The 19,106-nt window shown below is 34.1% G+C and overlaps 1 protein-coding gene across 2 annotated transcripts in view; it reads right to left on the reverse strand.

Moving 5' to 3' along the window:
• Positions 1-2,091: 2,091 nt before the first annotated feature.
• The window catches only part of LOC149772425 (homeobox protein ceh-2-like), a 47,115-nt gene continuing 30,100 nt past the window's right edge, over positions 2,092-19,106 (reverse strand). Inside the window, exons 1-3 of one of the 2 annotated variants that reach the window (XM_089947861.1) lie at positions 17,570-18,308; positions 8,710-8,882; positions 2,092-2,637 (exon numbers count right to left, since the gene is read on the reverse strand). In XM_089947861.1, coding sequence (XP_089803987.1) covers positions 2,455-2,637; positions 8,710-8,882; positions 17,570-18,113 — 900 coding nt within the window. In that variant the 5' untranslated portion in view covers positions 18,114-18,308 and the 3' untranslated portion in view covers positions 2,092-2,454. Of the gene's footprint in view, positions 2,638-8,709; positions 8,883-17,569; positions 18,309-19,106 lie in introns of those variants that run through there. The other variant, XM_089947862.1, reaches the window with a different exon arrangement.

The following is a 19,106-nucleotide window of genomic DNA, read 5'->3' on the forward strand; positions in this document are numbered from 1 at the left end:
CTTTATATTTTTGAAGGCATTTGCCACGAAAATATAATAATTGAATGCTTGCAAACGAATAAGTCCTTACTCAAGAAATAATTAACATCATTTTATAAATGTTTTTTCCCTTAATCATAACAAGCACATTTCCATTGTGGCCATTAGGAGATAGTTTAAAATTATAAACAGCAACGTTGAAACTGAAACCGTCTGCTTATTTACGTAGATCGCTTTTTGACTGAAATCTACTGAAATTATGTTATTATAACAGGCACCTTCCTTTAGTGACTAAGCAAGGTTGTAAATTGGCGGAAGTTTTTCAGTGACCCAATTTTGTTTTTAAAATGTAATTACCGCTTTCAAAATGTAGTAGCTCTAGTCCTTTGGAATAATTTCCGGTTTTCACATCATAAAGGTCACATCCTCTTCTGAAAATATCTTGGAATAAGCATATACCGAATTTAAAGACTCATTATTCATCGGTCATTTATATTGCACGATTGATAAAATATTTTCGGAAATCATATGTAAACTGCTGTTTCCACTATTGTTATACAGCACAACGTGATTTCAGTTATACAGGATCGTATTGAACAACTTACACTTTAAATAGTAAAGTTAGAATCTTGACGAAATATAAAGCATAAAATCATAACGATTGTATTTGTTTGTCTGCATATAACACTTTTCTTACCATATGTACAGTCTCGTATTATTCTTGAAAAATGGATCTAAATGATATTGTATAATTTTCCCTCGAGCTAATGCCACATTATAGCAGCAGGAAAAGGTACAAACAGTGCCTATACACGAAGAAGAAATATAAATAGTAGTAGTAGAAGTAGTAGTAGTAGTAGTAGTAGTATCAATAGAGTTGTTCCTCTTTACAACAGCGATTATGACAACCATAAAATGACACGCTTAATAAGCAAGACAGCCTTATACTGAGAGAGGTTAAAATAAGGTCGTGTAAAAAATAGTGTATAAACAATTGTGTATTCAATATTGTGTAATCACATTTAAATTACTTCTGATTTTTTTTAAAAAAAACCTAAAAGAATAAATGAAATAAAACAAAAATAAAAACATTAAGTGAAATAATTCAAGTTGAGGAGGAGCATGACATAAAAAGCATGATCTCTAGTTGATACATACACAATTAATAGCATTAAAAAAAATAAGTTAATGGGATTTTTTGATGTTGAATTGGTTAATCTTAATTTGATCAACCTCAATTTTTTTATTTGTTAAAAAAAGAAACATAATATAGTAACTGATGCTTCATATACAATATTAAGATGCCTTTGAGATTTTTTCCACACAACAGTTGTGGTTACTTATTTCAGATCGGGTTTTCATTATAAATAATAGTTAGATAGACGTTGTAGCAAAATCTTATGATGAAAGGGAGGTAACTGGTATAGTCTTAAATAATCGTTTCGTTATATCTCGCATATTCATCAGGTGACATCCGTTTGAAATATAAACGTACACATCATTCATTTGAAAGGATTTACAGATTGTGACTTAAAGTTTATCTTGGGAATGGTATTTTATACAAAAGGAATGAAATCACATTTAATCTTAACATGCTACTTGAGTAAGGTTAACGTTATATGTAGTAGGCGCTAAATTGAAATCTGGCCTTAGTAATAGGAGACCAGCATGTTCTCCCCCTTATATTACATTTTCAGCTGAAAACTACAAAAGCATTGGTCAATGTCATAAAGAGATATGCAAAAATTCATACAAAATGTGGCGCCTTATTTAAGCTAAAGAGATGAATAAACTATACTCGAGCACCGATATGTTAAATGTTCAGAATAATGAAGTAAACAAAGAAAATAGAACATCATGTATACAGTTTGAATTGAAGACTTTAGTGAAAGTTGGACCAATGTGGTACTGATCATGAAACAACGAAAAAAGTTTAGATAAAATACAATGTTTTAGGGTCCTTAAAAAATTCATCGAAATGTGAAGAGATACGATGAATGGACTATATGTATGTATGTATGTATGTATGTATGTATGTATGCATGTTTACGTGCGATTTTTAGAGAAGAATCAAGGGAGATTATTTGCAATAGAATACATTCAACCATTAAATAAAAATATTGTAGCAGTTTAATTCATAAGTTTTAAACATCAATTGTTATATTATGCACTATTTTGTATAAGTAAATATCTTATAATTTATTCTTGATATTTTGGTTACTACATTTCTTTATCCACAGTGTGAACACGTGGCGTAATAAACCCGTACTCGTTGAAATAAAAATAAATGAGGTGGAAATGTTTATTTTTCTATTGCACGATTAAAAAAAATGTCCCACAATTCCATCTCACATTTGTTTCATACTTCCGCTTCTGCTATTCTGCACTTCGCAGAGATGAGCAACGTTTTCGATGAATACATTTACAAGACGTAAATTAAAAGGAAGCAAAAAGAACTGCTTGGTATTGCCGTGTCTATTCGTCGCTGGAATCATCGGCATCATTTATGTCACTCATGTCACTTTCTTCGTTGGACTCATTTTTATGTAAATCGTCTGTATCGTGTTCACGTGACTGTCCTTCTGAAGGACTTCCACATTCCTCTTCCGTCCTGGTCCTTTTATTCTTCGTCCGTCTGTTCTGGAACCAGACTTTAACCTGGAATAGAGAAGATGACCACATTATATTCCCCATTTGGACATATGCATGCGACGTATGCTCAGCATTCGTCGTTGTTATTTTTTTTAGAAATAATAATATTATAAAATAAACAATGCAAGGAATCAGATCCCATAACACCATGTTATTATTCGTAGATAATTCAGCCGGTTCCGACTAATTGGGAGGCAATTGGTTGTTAACTTCCTGTCAGCTATCTTTAAATATATTTATAAAGAATTTCACGTGAAGGCTGTCGTTTTGTATATTCTAATTTTGGGGCCTAATCACGCTAGCAGCAGGTGAACGTCATCCGCGAGACTAGGTTTTATAGGTACCAAGTAAAGCAATCATCAATGTATTTTTCAAAGATTGATGAGATTTCTTTATTTCGTTCTTTTGTTTTAGGTGGTAAGCAAGTAATTTAATATATTTTTAAGAAGTGTTAAAATAGAAATAGTTATATCTTTGCTTGACATGTATATGCAATGTACGGATACAATACACAGGTATAAATGACGCCCTACGTATACGAATTCCTTATCTACCATACACCTGTTCCACTCATTTCACTGTAGCTGGATCCGGCAAAACATACTCGTTACTGTGGTAAAGAGTAGAGACAACTCAAATGAAAAGATGGGTATTGGCTCATTTCCACGTGAATGCTCCGTTAATTATTTTCGATCCAAATGAAAAATGAACTTAATAATTGATTGATTAATCGATCGATCTATATGACTTATCGGTGAACCGGTTAATTATTGATATGTATGAGCCTACTTACACATACATTACAGAAGAGTTATGTAAGAAGCTCGACCCTGATACGACAATCTGTCTCAGAACTGGATCAGCGTTCAACCCGGATGGTCATAGGCCAATTAAACCTCTGAAGTGTTGGGAGGCGCCAAGCATGATTTCATCTTTAATTGATCAGAGGCACCAACGATTTAAAACAAGGCAGAGAACAATTCCTAAATATCTTATTCGTCCTGATCATGTTGGCCATTATCAAGAGTTTCGCTTCGGGATGCGTTTCCAACTGACCGTAACGTGGAGTTAACTTGCGGGCATCCGATCACTACAGAGAGAATTCGAATCTTTTTGGAGAAGAGTGTGGCTAATTTCTAATCATGACGGCTTAATTAGTACACATTTCACCAGCTTCAATGTTCATTTCGTTGAGACCATTGGGGAATTAAATTGATATTATTGGAACCCCGAGAGTCCAGCCGTGGAAAGCTATCGAGATAGACAGCCGTAGTATCGGAATAACATGAAAATAAAGAAGCATCGAATTGCCTTCAAATTGACTAACGACAGACAATCCCCATTTCCATAGGGACATAGGGTTTCTGAATGGCTACAAGTGTCCATCAAAAGTAAGGGCTTTTATCACTTAATAGTTGAGTGCTTTTGCGGAAGTGGACTTCAATTCAGATCGTATCAGGCATATTTAGTACGTTTTATCAAAATTCTACGAATTAGAATTTCAAAAGCCTCTACCCTCTAAAAGCACACCGCCCACTACTAGAACAGATGCATATTCATTAATATAACCGATATTTAAATGCGAATATTTTCATTTTTGCAAGTACCCATAAACCACGTGTTAGTCTTTATACTGAACTTGCAGAGATACAAAAAGTAGTTGTTTATTGGATTCTTCCAAAATTGTCTCATTCTTTAACGAACGAGAGAAAACAAAAATGTAATTTTAACCAAGCTCTTGATATCACGTTTATCTTCTTGAAAAACAAAATACTGATAGTTAACTTTCATCTTTGGGAAACAGTTTAGGTAGGCTATGGTATGAGAAGATAGGATTAAATTACACCCACAGTAATACATACAAGTCAAACGGGTCAGTTTAAATTAAATTACCAAAGAATGAATAACTAGATTAATGGTTTTTAGACAAATTAGTCACTGAAATTTAGAAAGTAGACCATATTTTTAAAGGTATAAGTCCACAAATTTAATTGACACCATACAATGTTTGTCTCTTGAACTAACATGAAAATAATTATATTGCGATAGTTTACTGGATACTGCGATATTATACTGGATACTGTGGTATTTCATTTGATAAATGAATTAATGAAACTAAAGTTTTTAATTACTTTTTTTTTATTCTTTAAATGTCAAACCTTTTCGTGAAGTGATATTTCAGTAAATGGCATAATCACATGATCACATCAATGTAGCAATACCCATACAGGAGACGCAGAGATGTATTCTGATATCAAGACATGTGGCCATAATGCTCAATTATTGTAACATAACATAAGAAACTTAGTAGTACATGCTTTAAAATAAGCATGCAAAATAAACATGCACAACAAGAAAACACTCTTCCCATACTCAGCAATTATTTCATTATTGCATTACTCTTTGCTTCATTAAACGAACAAGGTTTTGACCCAGATCTGAAAGTTTAGTAAAATCTACTCTTCTGAACAATCACATACAAACTACGTATCTCCAATAAAAAGCCTCGTTTGATCATTTGTGCTAAAAGACAGGTAATTTAACCTGTTGCAAAAATAATTTTTCCCATTCAAGGCACATTTTTCGAGCCTGGTTTGTACTCTCAAGTTTGGAGATTTGTTTTATCCCCATCACCTCAAAAATTATGAATGAAGACAACAAGAAAAATGCTGCATTAAAGCATTGCATACGAGATTGGTAACTGAGATAGCAAAACCTACTCTGTGAGTAGCAACTTTTTATCTATGCCTAAAAAAGACAGAATCAAAAAGCAGTTAACACTCCTTTTTCAGTTTCATTTTTTAAAAAAGAGTCTATTGCCGGTAAACCAAAATAAATGTTATACTTTTGGTACCGGAATGATAGGGAGTTCCCATTCGAGATGACTCAAAATGCAAGGCATAATTAAAAATAGATGTATGTATGTATGTATGTATGTATGTATGTATGTATGTGTGTGTGTGTGTGTGTGTGTGTGTGTGTGTAATGTGTGTGTGTGTGTGTGTGTGTGTGTGTGTGTCTATATATATATACGTGTGTGTAGGTTGGTGGGTAGGTAGGTAAAAAAGCTGAGTATATATAGCGTTGGTAGTTCGGTATACAAGTAGAAATGTAGATATGTGTGCCTGTATACAATGCTCAAACAGCTAGTAGTTACCTAGGTAGGTGGGTAGGTAGATAAGCAGAAAGGCTTGTTGGTTGGCTAAATCAATGCTTGGTTAGATTGATAGGCAAAGTAATTTTTTTTTTAAAAGTATGAACGCAGGTAGATCTGTTGCCCGTTCTGGATCAGTACATTTGTAGATAGGCTTGGAATGAAATTGGTGTCTAGATAGTCTCTATGATAGAAACGTAAGTAAGCGAAATGTTTAGTATATAGGTATCTTGTCATAAGTCAGTTCATGATAAAATAATTTATATATTAATCCTGATTTAAAGGTTGGACTAAAATATCGCTTAAATACAGCATTATAGATGATGTGACGACGTGAAAATTATACTACCTTCATGTGCCAGAAACCACATCCATTTCTAACATGTAATATGTGGGACAGAGCCATTTGGGCCATTGTAGTGAAATGAGACGTGTTAGAAAAAGATCCTTTTACCAGTCTGCATTAAAATGGGTTACATCATGGGCGTCCGTATTAAATTCTCTCCGCAAAAACGAACAGTTTTATTAATTTAAAAAAGCACGCGATACCACAATATCGTGCTAATGTCGATAAATTGAGCTAATTAGTGGCTGAAAGCTGACTGTCTTTTTCAGGTCGTTTGTCATTCATTTCCTGACAATAAACTCCTTTATACCAATTTAATGTCTTGAATTCATTTCATGCTACTCAAATCATAAATCATATTTAGGTATTTCTTTAGGCAATATATTAACTGATACAATAAAAAGAGATCACTTTATGCAAAGCGTATCAAATACAATAAAAAGAGATCACTTTATGCAAAGCGTATCAAATACAATAAAAAGATATCACTTTATGCAAAGCGTATCAAAGATAATAAAAAGAGATCACTTTATGCATAGCGTATCAAATATAATGCAACTTGTAGATTAAATGTAACATAAAATAAGAAAACATTCTTTCCTTATCTATATTTGGGTAATTCAATCATTGAAATATTCACTGTCGTAAAATGGAGAACTAAAATGCTGACCCCATTTGCATGAAGATTATTATTCCGGATATTCCGTGCTAGCAGCAAAATCTAGTCGTCTTCAGCGTTAAATCGTGTATTTTACTGGCATCATTTCATTAATTAAAACAAATTCTATGATATGTCTCGCGGAGAATCAGCAGAGGCTTTAAAAGACCCAGTGCTCCATTAGGGGCTTTAAAAGACCCAGTGCTCCATCAAAAGACCCAGTTCTCCTTCAGGGGTTTAAAAGGTTGAGTGCTCCATTAGGGACTCGAAGAGAACAAGTGCTCCATCAGAGGCTTTAAAAGATCCAGTGCTCCATCAGGGGCTTTAAAAGACCCAGTGCTCCATCAGGGGTTTTAAAAGACCCAGTGCTCCATTAGGGGCTTTAAAAGACCCAGTGCTCCACTAGGGGCTTTAAAAGACCCAGTGCTCCACTAGGGGCTTTAAAAGACCCAGTGCTCCATCAGGGGCTTTAAAAGACCCAGTGCTCCATCAGGGGCTTTAAAAGAACCAGTGCTCCTTCAGGGGTTTAAAAGGCTGAGTGCTCCATTAGGGGCTCGAAGAGAACAAGTGCTCCATCAGAGACTTTGAAAGACTCATTGCTCCATCAGGGGCTTTAAAAGACCCAGTGCTTCATTAGGGGCTTTAAAATACCCAGTTCTCCATCATGGGCTTTAAAAGACCCAGTGCTCCATTAGGGGCTTTAAAAGACCCAGTGCTCCATCATGGGCTTTAAAAGACCCAGTGCTCCATTAGGGGCTTTAAAAGACCCAGTGCTCCATCAGGGGCTTTAAAAGACCCTGTGCTCCGTCAGGGGTTTAAAAGGCTGAGTGCTCCATTAGGGGCTCGAAGAGACCAAGTGCTCCATTAGAGGCTTTAAAAGACCCAGTGATCAATCAGGGCTTTAAAAGGCCCAGTGCTCCATCGAAGGCTTTAAAAAACTCAATGCTCCATCAGGGGTTTAAAAGACCCAGTGTTCAATCAGGGGCTTTAAAAGGCTCAGTGCGCCATCAAAGGCATTAAAAGGCTCAGTGCTCCATCAGGGGTTTAAGAGACCCAGTGTTCCATCAGGGGCTTTAAAAGACCTGCTGCTCCATCAGGGTCTATGCATACCACAGTTATATCTTGAAGACGGTAAACTGGAACCGATGAAATGACCACGGCCTGTTAGACGTTCCGATAAATCAGCTAATGTGTATTACTCGATCAATCTGATTAAAATGTTGATACCAAGAAAACATTTTGTCCTTTCATTTCTGACCATGATCAATATACTACAATAAATGAGAGTGCATACTGGTGACACTTGATGGACGTGGCTGTAGTAATCAAAACGCTTTTTGAAAAAATGTAATTTGAAGTTCATGAGGCCTAATTATATGCATCTTCTGCAGACAGATGACCGTCTTTCTAACACAAGTGGTCATTGCTATTATTCGAACATCATTTAGAAAAGAGGTAATTATAAACAAATAGGCATTTTTTCTAGATAGGGACATTGCAACTTTCACGTTACATCATGAAATATCTCTATAAACCTTCATAAAACCGTTGCTTTAAAACGATGTAACTTTATGACATTATTCTGCTGTGTGTAAAACATATTATTGAACAATAATTATTTCCATTGTCAGATTGGTCAAGTAAGTCTTTTATTAACTAAATAATATCATCGACTCCACCTCGGTAAGATTCAGCCATCTTGATAGTCAAGTAAGGTTTAACTTTACAATTTTAATAGTATCGTGTGAATATCCTGTACTAGAACAGGAACGAAAAAAAGGCCTAGTATTTAAAACAAATTATTTACAAAATACCAACAAATCTTGTTGATCGAATCACATTTAAAAATTTTATTTTAAGAGTGGCCCAGAACTGTTACAATCTGTCTACTATCAAGATAAGATTTGTAAAAATTCCGACCTGTGTTTCTGAGAGTTGCAATTCCGCAGCCAAATCTTTCCTCTCCTGCCCGACAACATAGTGACTCTTTTCAAATGCCTTTTCCAGCTGCAGCAACTGCGAAGGGGAGAAAGCTGTACGAATCCTCTTGGGTTTCCTATACGGTTGGAAGAATAATCCAGGGGAACCTGAGACTGAAAATATACAAGGACATTCATCAAATATTTTCTTTTTTTGCTGCCTCACATGTGTTGCAATTTAATTATTCTCTTAAGGTGGTTATATGCATTAACATTAAAACTCATAGTTTTGGTGTTTTACGGCACAGCAACACAAGCAGGCTATTTAGTTCAGAAGCCTAAGTACATTTATGCATTAAAATCCTCCGTATTTCAGTTTTATATGGTGGGACCTGATTTATAGTTTGCAAATAACTGACTAATTGAAAGCCATTCTTCGTATTTCTTGAAGCCTTGAAATAGTTATAGGCAAGTTATCGTTTTAGATTCAAGTGCTCAGGAGTCTGCGCAAACAATGAACAAAAACAATACCCTACTCACTCGGCATTACTCATTCTGTACCTTGTTAGTCAGAACTCGTGTGTCCGTTGTGTATCTATATTGTTACAATGCGTGCAAAAACCTCTTTATTTGTGGCGTTATAATATTTACACACGTGGCATACACTGAACTTTAAATAAATAATGAAAAAGCCAAGCCGCAAACAACAACAACCATTAAAAAGCAAAAGTGATAGACGTTCAATTAAATTGTAAAGGATATAAATTTAAATTACTATGTTCAAAGTTTTATAAAATGAGTAGAGAATTATTATTTTACAACAATGAAACTAACAAATTACATCAATTAATATTTAAAGAAAAAAATGGTCCTTTATTTTACAAGAATATAGCATTAGGGGAGTAATATTGCTGGAGTATATTTAGAATGAATTCTGAGGAAAAGGGAAATGCTAAGCGTTTCAATGATGAATAAAATGTTATTTCTACAACTTCTGAATAACTTTTTTAAAAATTATTAATCGGTTTCAGCAGCTTCGTTGTAACCTCAGTTTGGCTTTTATGAGGTGAAAGAAAAGGCATGATGCTAGTAAAGAAACCCTACAGGTAGGTGTGTAGCTTGACAGAACTGAATGGAGTGTAAACTGGCAAACTGTAATTAAGTCGATACACTCAGAGCTGAATGAAACTGCCTAAAGTAGGACTGTACATTTTTAAAACCGTTCAACATATGCCAGGTAAAATCATGAATTGCAAATATATTAATAGGGATAAAGAAGACAAAATGTGTATTTCGCAACTGAAAATGTGCTCATTCCCTTTCTACATACCATTTTCATGCTTACATGGTTGATCTTGTTATCGATTCATCTAAAACTATCAGTCGTTATCGATTCATCTAAACCTATCAGTCGTTATTAGCAAACACGTAACATGTCCTTACATTTGACTGCGTTATTTTATTCTCCCACTGATAAACAGTATGGAAATTATGGAATATAACTTGGTAAGTGAAGACAACATTTAAAGATAAAAAGGGGCGTTGAAATTGTCTCCTTTTTTAATTTATTTTTAATGCATTTACCGCTTTCTTTGCTTTCTTTGCGTAAGTTCTAAAAATGGTTACGATTCTCTCTCTCTCCCTCCCTCTCTCTCTCTCTCTCTCTCTCTCTCTCTCTCTCTCTCTCTCTCTCCAAGCAGTGATATAAAAGCAAATCAGAGTATGGTCGATCTTGAATATGCCCTTTTATGCCCCTCTCACTTAGATCTAATCATCACGTATTTGTTTAACCAAATAACTTTATATCCACATGCCGTCAAAGAAAAGTGGTAAACTGTTACCTAGAGCACGTTTTGGTATTAGATTGAAGTCATTGTGGAAGTTAATAAGAAATATAATGACCGAAGCGGACGTCAAAATCATACGTTTACTGGTTCATAAAAGTTCATTTCATGGAACCGAATCATATAATTGGTTTAATACATTGTTTATTACACTTGTATCGCATTTTTAAGTTTCTTTATAATTGTACAAATACGATTTCAACTGCATGACACGTACAATTTATTGTTATGAGGTAACGCAAGAATAAATGACGTCACGATGACCATGCTGTATTAAATATTAATATATGCTCATATTTTCTCCGTTAATTTTTTATGGTCAAAATCGTTCACTATTTTACGATACTGAAATTTGCGTGCAATTGAAACGGAACTCACGTGAATAAAAGAACTACTTTCTATTGTAAACAAACAATGGACGCAGACGCCAGCACTTATTTTATTTGTCTGTGGATGAAGTAAACCAACTGAATGAACTAAAGCAGATGTTTTGTGGACTGCCACATACCAGCTGCTTTGGTACATTTCGCCTGAACGTTTTTGATACAATATTTCTGATTTAGGCAAGCCATAGACGCCTGACAAGGTCCTTACAAATAACATAAAAAGTGGCAAGGAATAAACTGTCTTCTTTAGCTGATGATAAGAATCGCAAAAAAATATACTTACAGTTTTACATTCTGAATTTTCTCAAAATATACTTTCTTATTTCTGTAAATCGGAATTACATGCGTCATGTCATGGGTTCTCAAGCTTGATTATGCAATTGCATCCTCCTTACTGCACTCAAAATGTTATTCCAGAGCGTCTTTTTGATCATTGTAATTGAAAGTCTTCATATTTTCCCTACATAATGATTTCAAACATTAAATGGCAGAACAGAAAAAAACACTTGCAAATAGAAGTCAACAGTACGCTGCTCCGTCGCCGCTGAAATCCGATGTATTTCATGTAGAATTGTCGCATAAATCCAGCCCATAATCACGAAATTTGTAGAAAAGACAACAAAAAAAAAAAATTCCAAACATTTTTCATTCCAGATCAAATGGAAAAGTTGTTGCAATCCGCATTCATTCACATTATGACTTCAAATTTCAATTTTAAGTAGACCAAAACGCCATTTTCTTTTGAAAGTTATGTTCAGCGCGCGACCAAGTTCAAATTTATCTGGACGGAGTTATGTGCGCATTAACACTGTTATTGTGTAATGATGAATCTGCGCTTGTGTACATAGTTCGGAATACGGCATACGTTCAATTACTTTGTTTCGTGTAGTGTATTTTTATATACATAATGAAGCCATAGGTAGAATAAAAAAAAATGAGCATATAATAAAAAGGCTCCTGCATTTGTATGGGAAACTATGAACTCGTTTCGTCGTGCAGTATTTCCATCCAAAAAACTCGTTCATATTTTCCCATACAAATGCAGTAATCTATAATCACGTAGCGTTGTGACATTCAGCGAAAACCCATCTCTTTTTCAGGCGTCTTTAATATATAAAATCGTGTTGAGAGCTTCATGTGACTTACTGTTTTAGTAATAGTTCTGTTATTCGAACACCAGTTAAGTTAAAACAAAATAAACCTAATGTGAAAATTCAGGCATCAAACTCGTCTTACAAGAGTAAATTTATGTTTTAATTTCTATAGGCGATTATTATTTGTTGGTGGATACATCACATATAACCGCGCGTGATTTTTAAGGTGTGGTGATGGCTCTTTAACCCGTATTTTCACTTCAGTTTTGACAAATATATTTCTAGACTTCCAAGGTGAATTATTAATCAATCATATGTCATACCTGACTTTAATTGCCTACTTTTATTGGTACTAATTTGTTCACGTGTCACATAATTACGGTAATTTTGTGTCACCTCGGACGATTAGAAGCTTTTATTTGTAAAAACACAAAACAATAATCGTCGTTTTGACATTATCGTTGATCATCTGGCTTATTGAAGTGTTATAAATATAATGAAAAACATCCATTTTAAGTGCAGAAATAATAATGACTGTCTGTCAGCAATTATGTCGTCTTGATAAAGTGGAACTGGGTAGTTCTTGTCTCCGACAGCTTTTAAACACTGGAAATGATAGCGACGATATTATATAAAAAGAAGAAAACAAACTAATAATCCAACTTAAAGGACGTATTATACCTTGTTTTTTCATACATTTATTTAATACAAATTACGCGTAATTCATCATCTTCTAAATGTTGAATTTGTTGTTAATTGTATTGGATGACTAATGTTAGAGTATTCAATGGTCGGCGAAAACAAGTTTAATGTTTTCATGTTCTCTAAACTTGAAAAGGGGTATGGATTGTCCTGGGTAGGATCCACGATTTCAGAACTGATTTCATCCAGGGCGAGAAGCAGCAGTCACTAGCGCGCCAGAAGGATGCTGGTTCAAATCCTGCCCAGACAAGGCCGCATACCTGTGCAAGGTAAATTATTTAAACTTGCCTCAAGAAGAGTCTTTCATGTGTTCATGTGCCGTTAAACAAACAAATCCATGCAAGGTTTGTGGTTAAGTCTTGGACTCCCTGTTCCCAAATGAAACCAAAACAGCCCTTATTTTTTCCCGACTCCTGTTTCCAACACCTCAATGATTACTTTAAGCCATCATCTGAGACTAGGAAATATGTCATATCAGCGAAATGTATTTGAACTTATATAACTGGAATGAAAGTAAACTGGTTACAAGAAGTCATGTTCTTGAACAAATAATTTGTTTTATTTAAAATGTTTAAGAGCTCATTTAAAGTTTATAAAAATTCAACAGAAGTGATGGACCGTGGTACCTTTCATTGTCGTCAAACGGGATGTTTAAACATGCAATTCGGTGCATGTTTACTAAAACGAATATGGTAAACCCGTCAATGTTATCTTTAATTCCGAAGACCCTAACTAAGAGCGACCGTACTTTTTGTGATATGCAAATACCACATACACCAATCTCGAAGTAGTTGAAGAAGACCAAATGTCCTTTCGCAATATTTGTTATGTCGTTTGTGTTTAAACATTCAGCTATAGACAATGAATTCAAAAAATAACAAATCCAGAGAAAATAGAACCAGTTTATATGTATTCCTCATCATAGCGTACTTTGCAATGCATTCTGTGTTTTTTTAAATTCGCATACATACATACATATACATACATACATACATACATACATACATACATACATACATACATACATACATACATAAACCTGCTGAGGGAAGAAGCAAATCATTATATAGTTTTGATAAACCTGGTAATGCGAATGATTTCGATACCTTCTTTCAACAAAGCTGAGAAAGATTCGTCCCATAGCGCATGTACAAACCCTTAAAAGGTGTTTATTATCGAAATTTGCTTCGTTAATTTGATGTAGAAAAGCATAATCAGCTAAATCAAAGAAATTTCAGTTAGAGGATTCTAGGATAGCCACGGGTCTAACCAAAAGTGCCCACGCACGCAATATGTATGAAGAATGCAGCTCACTCGTGCTCTCAGAAAGAAGAAAATTATCATAAACACTACACTTTTCTATATTTATTTATTACGATTCACCATGTGGCTTAAATGAACTGCGTCCTAGTTTGGTGGGACAATTTTTTTCAAGATGCAATTTACGTAATCGACAAATCTTCCCTGTATTAAATACCAGACTTGAAATAACAATAGAATCTTTCCTTAAATCGTCGATTCTCGTATCACTACCTGAAAATGTCAAAGCGGAGAAAGATCACTTAAAATTTAAAGAGTATTGTACCCTGCTAAACAATAACGTTCCTTCTTATTATTCATACAAATACTCCATCACTCATACTAGGATCAGGAGCAAGTATAGCGACCTCTAAAAAGATCAGAACGACAATCACCTGATACACAATCCATTTTGCAACTGTGGATAGAAGCAGAAAGTGCGCATGTCATATTTTCATATGCAATCAATACAAAGCTTAAAGACAAAATGTAATACTTAGTCTGTACGAAATGTCCCGTCAGATCTCTACACACACTCTTTTATGACACACCTGAACTAGCTACTGAGCAAAGTTTGAATATCTGTATGGTGTTTGAAATGTGCATGAAGGGTACAATGCGTTTTAATTAATGATTATTCCTTGGATTCTGAATAAAAACGGACTCTTGGTTATTAATAATATCGCGCTATGTCAGACTGACTAATTGATAGCAATATATCCGAATTACACACAATATAGGGACCGGCAAAATCACTGCTCTAAATTTGGAGTTTCTTAAGAAAAGAGCCACAAAAAAATCCCACCCATCCAAAACAAACAAAGCAGGATAAACAAAAAAGGTCAGATTTTGTTGTTTAACCGAAATATGAAAAGACCGCAAAAGGAATTGTTTTTTTTTTTCTTCTTTTTTTCCACAGAGGCATAAGGCACTACAAATATTGATTTGTGGAAAATAGTTTGGTTCTTACACTTATGTAAGCTTTCGACACTAGTCATCATTTTCACGACGACAATAGTTATTCAATCTGACATTTTCATCCAAATAATATTTATTTCATAATTTACATGAATGTTAGATATGCTATGGAGTGTCTACATATGATAGTGATATATCGAAAATAGTATTCTAATCTATTTGACAACATTATTATATATAAATAATTGCATTATCCAATTTATATCTTAAAATATAAATGAACGAACTTAATACCTGATTCTTAAAAAAAACTTGCATTCTAAAAGTGTTATTTACAGAAGAATATACTCCATAACTCTTGATAGTGTATATTTTGTTCAAAATTCTTGCTCCATAACTGTTGACAGTGTTTATCGTGTACCAAGATCTTAATCCATAACTATTGCCAATCTATTTTTTTCAAAATTCTTGCTCCTTAACTGTTGAGTGTCTATCGTGTTCTAAGTTCTTCCTTCATAAGTATTGACAATGTCTATTTTGTTCCAAGTTCTTACTCCATAACTATTGACAGTTTTTTCTTTTCTGGGAAGCTGCTTTATCTAAGTTTGTAGAGCGTATACGGGTCGAGGGTTCGACACCTCACCCTACCTATGCCAGCCCGATCTGGCCACCTCTGTATGTCTTTGAGAAAGGCACTTAGCCCCTTTTTCTTGGCATGCTATATCCAATATCAGTATTGTGTTAAAAGCGCAGTTAAATCCTACAAACCAAACCAAAAATACTTTTCATCTTTAGGGGTATCAATGTACCATTATGCAACTCTCAAAGTGAAAAGCATTGATGCAAACAACGCAGTGAATGCATATACATTAATGGCCGTTTTTCTTCTTCTTCTTGTTATAATTGTTGCTGCTGTTGTTTTTGTTGTTATTTATAATAATAATATTAATAATAACATTATTATTGTTAATAATAATAATAATAATAATAATAATAATAATAATAATAATAATAATAATATTGCTATTATTATTATTATTATTATTATTATTATTATTATTATTATTATTATTATTATATAATCACAGTAAATGTATTTGTAGATACATGTGTCCGGTCATTCCTTTTGACTATTAAACTAAAGAATTGGCGGGCATTCTTTTTTACATCGATCGGAAGAAATATTTTCAGAGAAAAGAATTACGTTATCGTGAATTGTGCACCAATATCATCATCCCTCGAAGTTTAATATCGCAACTTTAAGGATTAGTTTATATTGCATTAACTTCTTAGAAAAGCATAACTGTTGATAAATAGCGCCAAGTGAATGTAAAGTTCGAAAAATGTAAAAATGAAGAATAGAACTCCAACGTTGGGAAGAAAAACCATTCTAAATAAAAGTGAAGTTCAAGATATACAGATAACATATAAAAGTAAAATTGTAAAAGTTATTTGAAGATAAGTAACACGCAAAATCCTTGAAACATATAGTCTACAAAGAATTAAAGGCAATCGTAACGAAAGTTACCCTGTTATCTTCAGGACCATGTTTGTTATTCGAGTATTTGGCAATTAGTAGTCGATCAAAATTTACATTATTACTTTTAGGTGAATAATTTCATCAATTCTTTGAATGTACTTATTGAGTTAAAGAAAAAAATGATGCAGTTGTTAAAACACGCATAAACTATTTTTTCTTCTTGAATCTGGGTTACCATTTATTGTCACCTTTTGTTGTAAAATAATCATTGCCTTTAATGCAGTCTTTAACATGGAACTTTGTCATGTACAATCCTGCATGCCAGGAGGCGTGACGAGATATGAGAAGATAGGATCGAAAGGTACGATTAAATATCCACGTATTACACAGTAATGAGATCCTATCAAAAAGCAGTCAATTTCTGCATTAATTTCTCAGTAGTGCTAAAATTATTATACATTTTCAATGTTGTATAAGATACCAAACTTGAATAATTGATTTGAATTTTAGTTTTCTTTGCGATACACGTGTACGTCTTGCAAGGTTAGGACAACATTTTCATCGTGTGGAATATGAAGTGGAAAGCTGTGTGTAGGAAGGTAAAGGATAACTACAAAGATAAGTTCATTAAGAAACATTTACAGTTTTACCGTTGACGTTTCTTAGTTATATACAAGACTTTTTCACAAAGAAATCAGTTAAAGAGACAATATCGATTTTATAATCTGCAAACAGACGCATTATTGCAACTCTATGTCTGTTTGTAATCATTAGCTGCTTTTTTGAAGAATTGTATCTCACACATAGAATATTGTATAAACATAGTCAAACAACATTCGACTCTTCAGCACTTTGTAGCCTTTCCATCCTTTTGTCCTTTATAAAGTTGTATGTCTCAGAGAGGTATATCTCTTATAGTGAATATACTTCAGTAAACATTCGCCGTTGAAGACATAAAAACCTTAGCTTGAAAAAATGGTCGAGGTAGTCTATATTAAAAACGAAAAGGAAAGGTAGAAAAAAATTAATAAAATAAAAACAGCGACCGACCCCTCCCACTAAAAGGAAAATGAAGAAAGGGATAACGAAAATGTAATTTGTTTAAAAGAACATTTATTTATTTAAAAAAATTCCTTACCTCCGAATCTTGGTAGGAAGTACGCCGGGTACCTGTCTGTCAAATAAGGGTATATGTTCCGAAAGTCTCGGGTGTTATTCAGCAACATTGGATGTATGGGTGACACAGATGGAATTTGCTGAGAATACATTCCTGGTACATTTAATGACGAAACTGGATGTCGACAGGGTCTAGAGGACCCACATGGAATGTTATTATGCAAAAACGCTTCGTGAAAATGTTTTAATGAATCTCCTGCAGGGGCCATGGCCCCAAAAATGTCGCTGGTGGAGCTATTGAAGAAAACAGGGTTCCTAATATCACTGATGTCCATAGGATCTCGGCTATGTGACGCAAGATGTACCGTGTCCGCATGGTTAATGTTTATGTCTTTCCTATGTATTTCTTCCTTTTGTACATGATCTGTTTTTCGCAGTCGCGGATGACATATTTGTGAAGAGGAAGGTAATGAAAAGTCTGTCTTTTCACTGTCCTTGCCAATAATGGAATCAATGGTAAACCCCTTCGAACGTCTCAGACACGGTACCACTGTTGTAGCCGTCATGACAAAGATATTTCTGTGGCAGAAACAATGGGCTTTGTCTATTATTTGCCAACAGAATTTATAACATATTAACCAAAAATGGACTATCTTAAGCCTTCTGCACCATCACTGTGGCCTTGTGTCTCCTTAGCCCACCATGTATTGACTTATAAATTCTCACAGATAACACGAGACCTAATCGTTAACACGTTTTTAACGTTTTTAGTGCGATACTGAAATACTGCCAACTGACATCCGTCACTGCTGCCTTCGTATTTACATAGATCACGCCCACCATTGAAAAAAAGCCATTTGGATGGGAGAAGGGAGTGACAACTAGGCGGGATTGCTGACAGAATGCTCTTAAATTTTCTGATTGGACCATTTTTCGCTATTAGTCCTTACGACTCACATTCAGTGCTGATCGTATCACATGTATCAAATTATCGCTTAATTGATTTAGGCTCTGGGCAGCACTCTTGGCTTCCATATGAAGCCATAGGTCGTTATTACTTGAATGTAAATTAAAAAAGGGGCTTATTGTGTCAACTAATGTTATTTTAAACAGGAACATAAAACTGCCGAACAGTGGTAAATGTCACATGACAGACAATGCAAAGGATTACAGAGGGACACGTAACACATTAGATATCCCTAAATAAAACTATTGACGAAATAAAAAAATTCTATGTAAAACAATTTTCCAGTGAAGGAGCGGTGCTTAAAATACGTCATAATGTAAACTAATAGTTCCTATATTTCTACATAAATAAAAAACAAACAAACAACATAAAACGTAGAAATGAATGAATGAATGAATGAATGAATGAATGAACGAAAGAACGAACGAACGAACGAATGAATGAAAAATGAATGAAAAATGAATGAATAAATGATCGGTTAATGTAGCAACTAAATAATAAATGAATGAATTTATGAATATTTTAATGACTGCTTGAGTAAATAAATTTGCAAATAGAACTTTAATTCACAATAGAATCAGTTATTAAAAGC

This window comes from Sinohyriopsis cumingii, unplaced genomic scaffold (genome assembly GCF_028554795.1).
Source record: "Sinohyriopsis cumingii isolate HCF-2022 unplaced genomic scaffold, ASM2855479v2 utg001510l, whole genome shotgun sequence".
NCBI lineage: Eukaryota > Metazoa > Mollusca > Bivalvia > Unionida > Unionidae > Sinohyriopsis > Sinohyriopsis cumingii.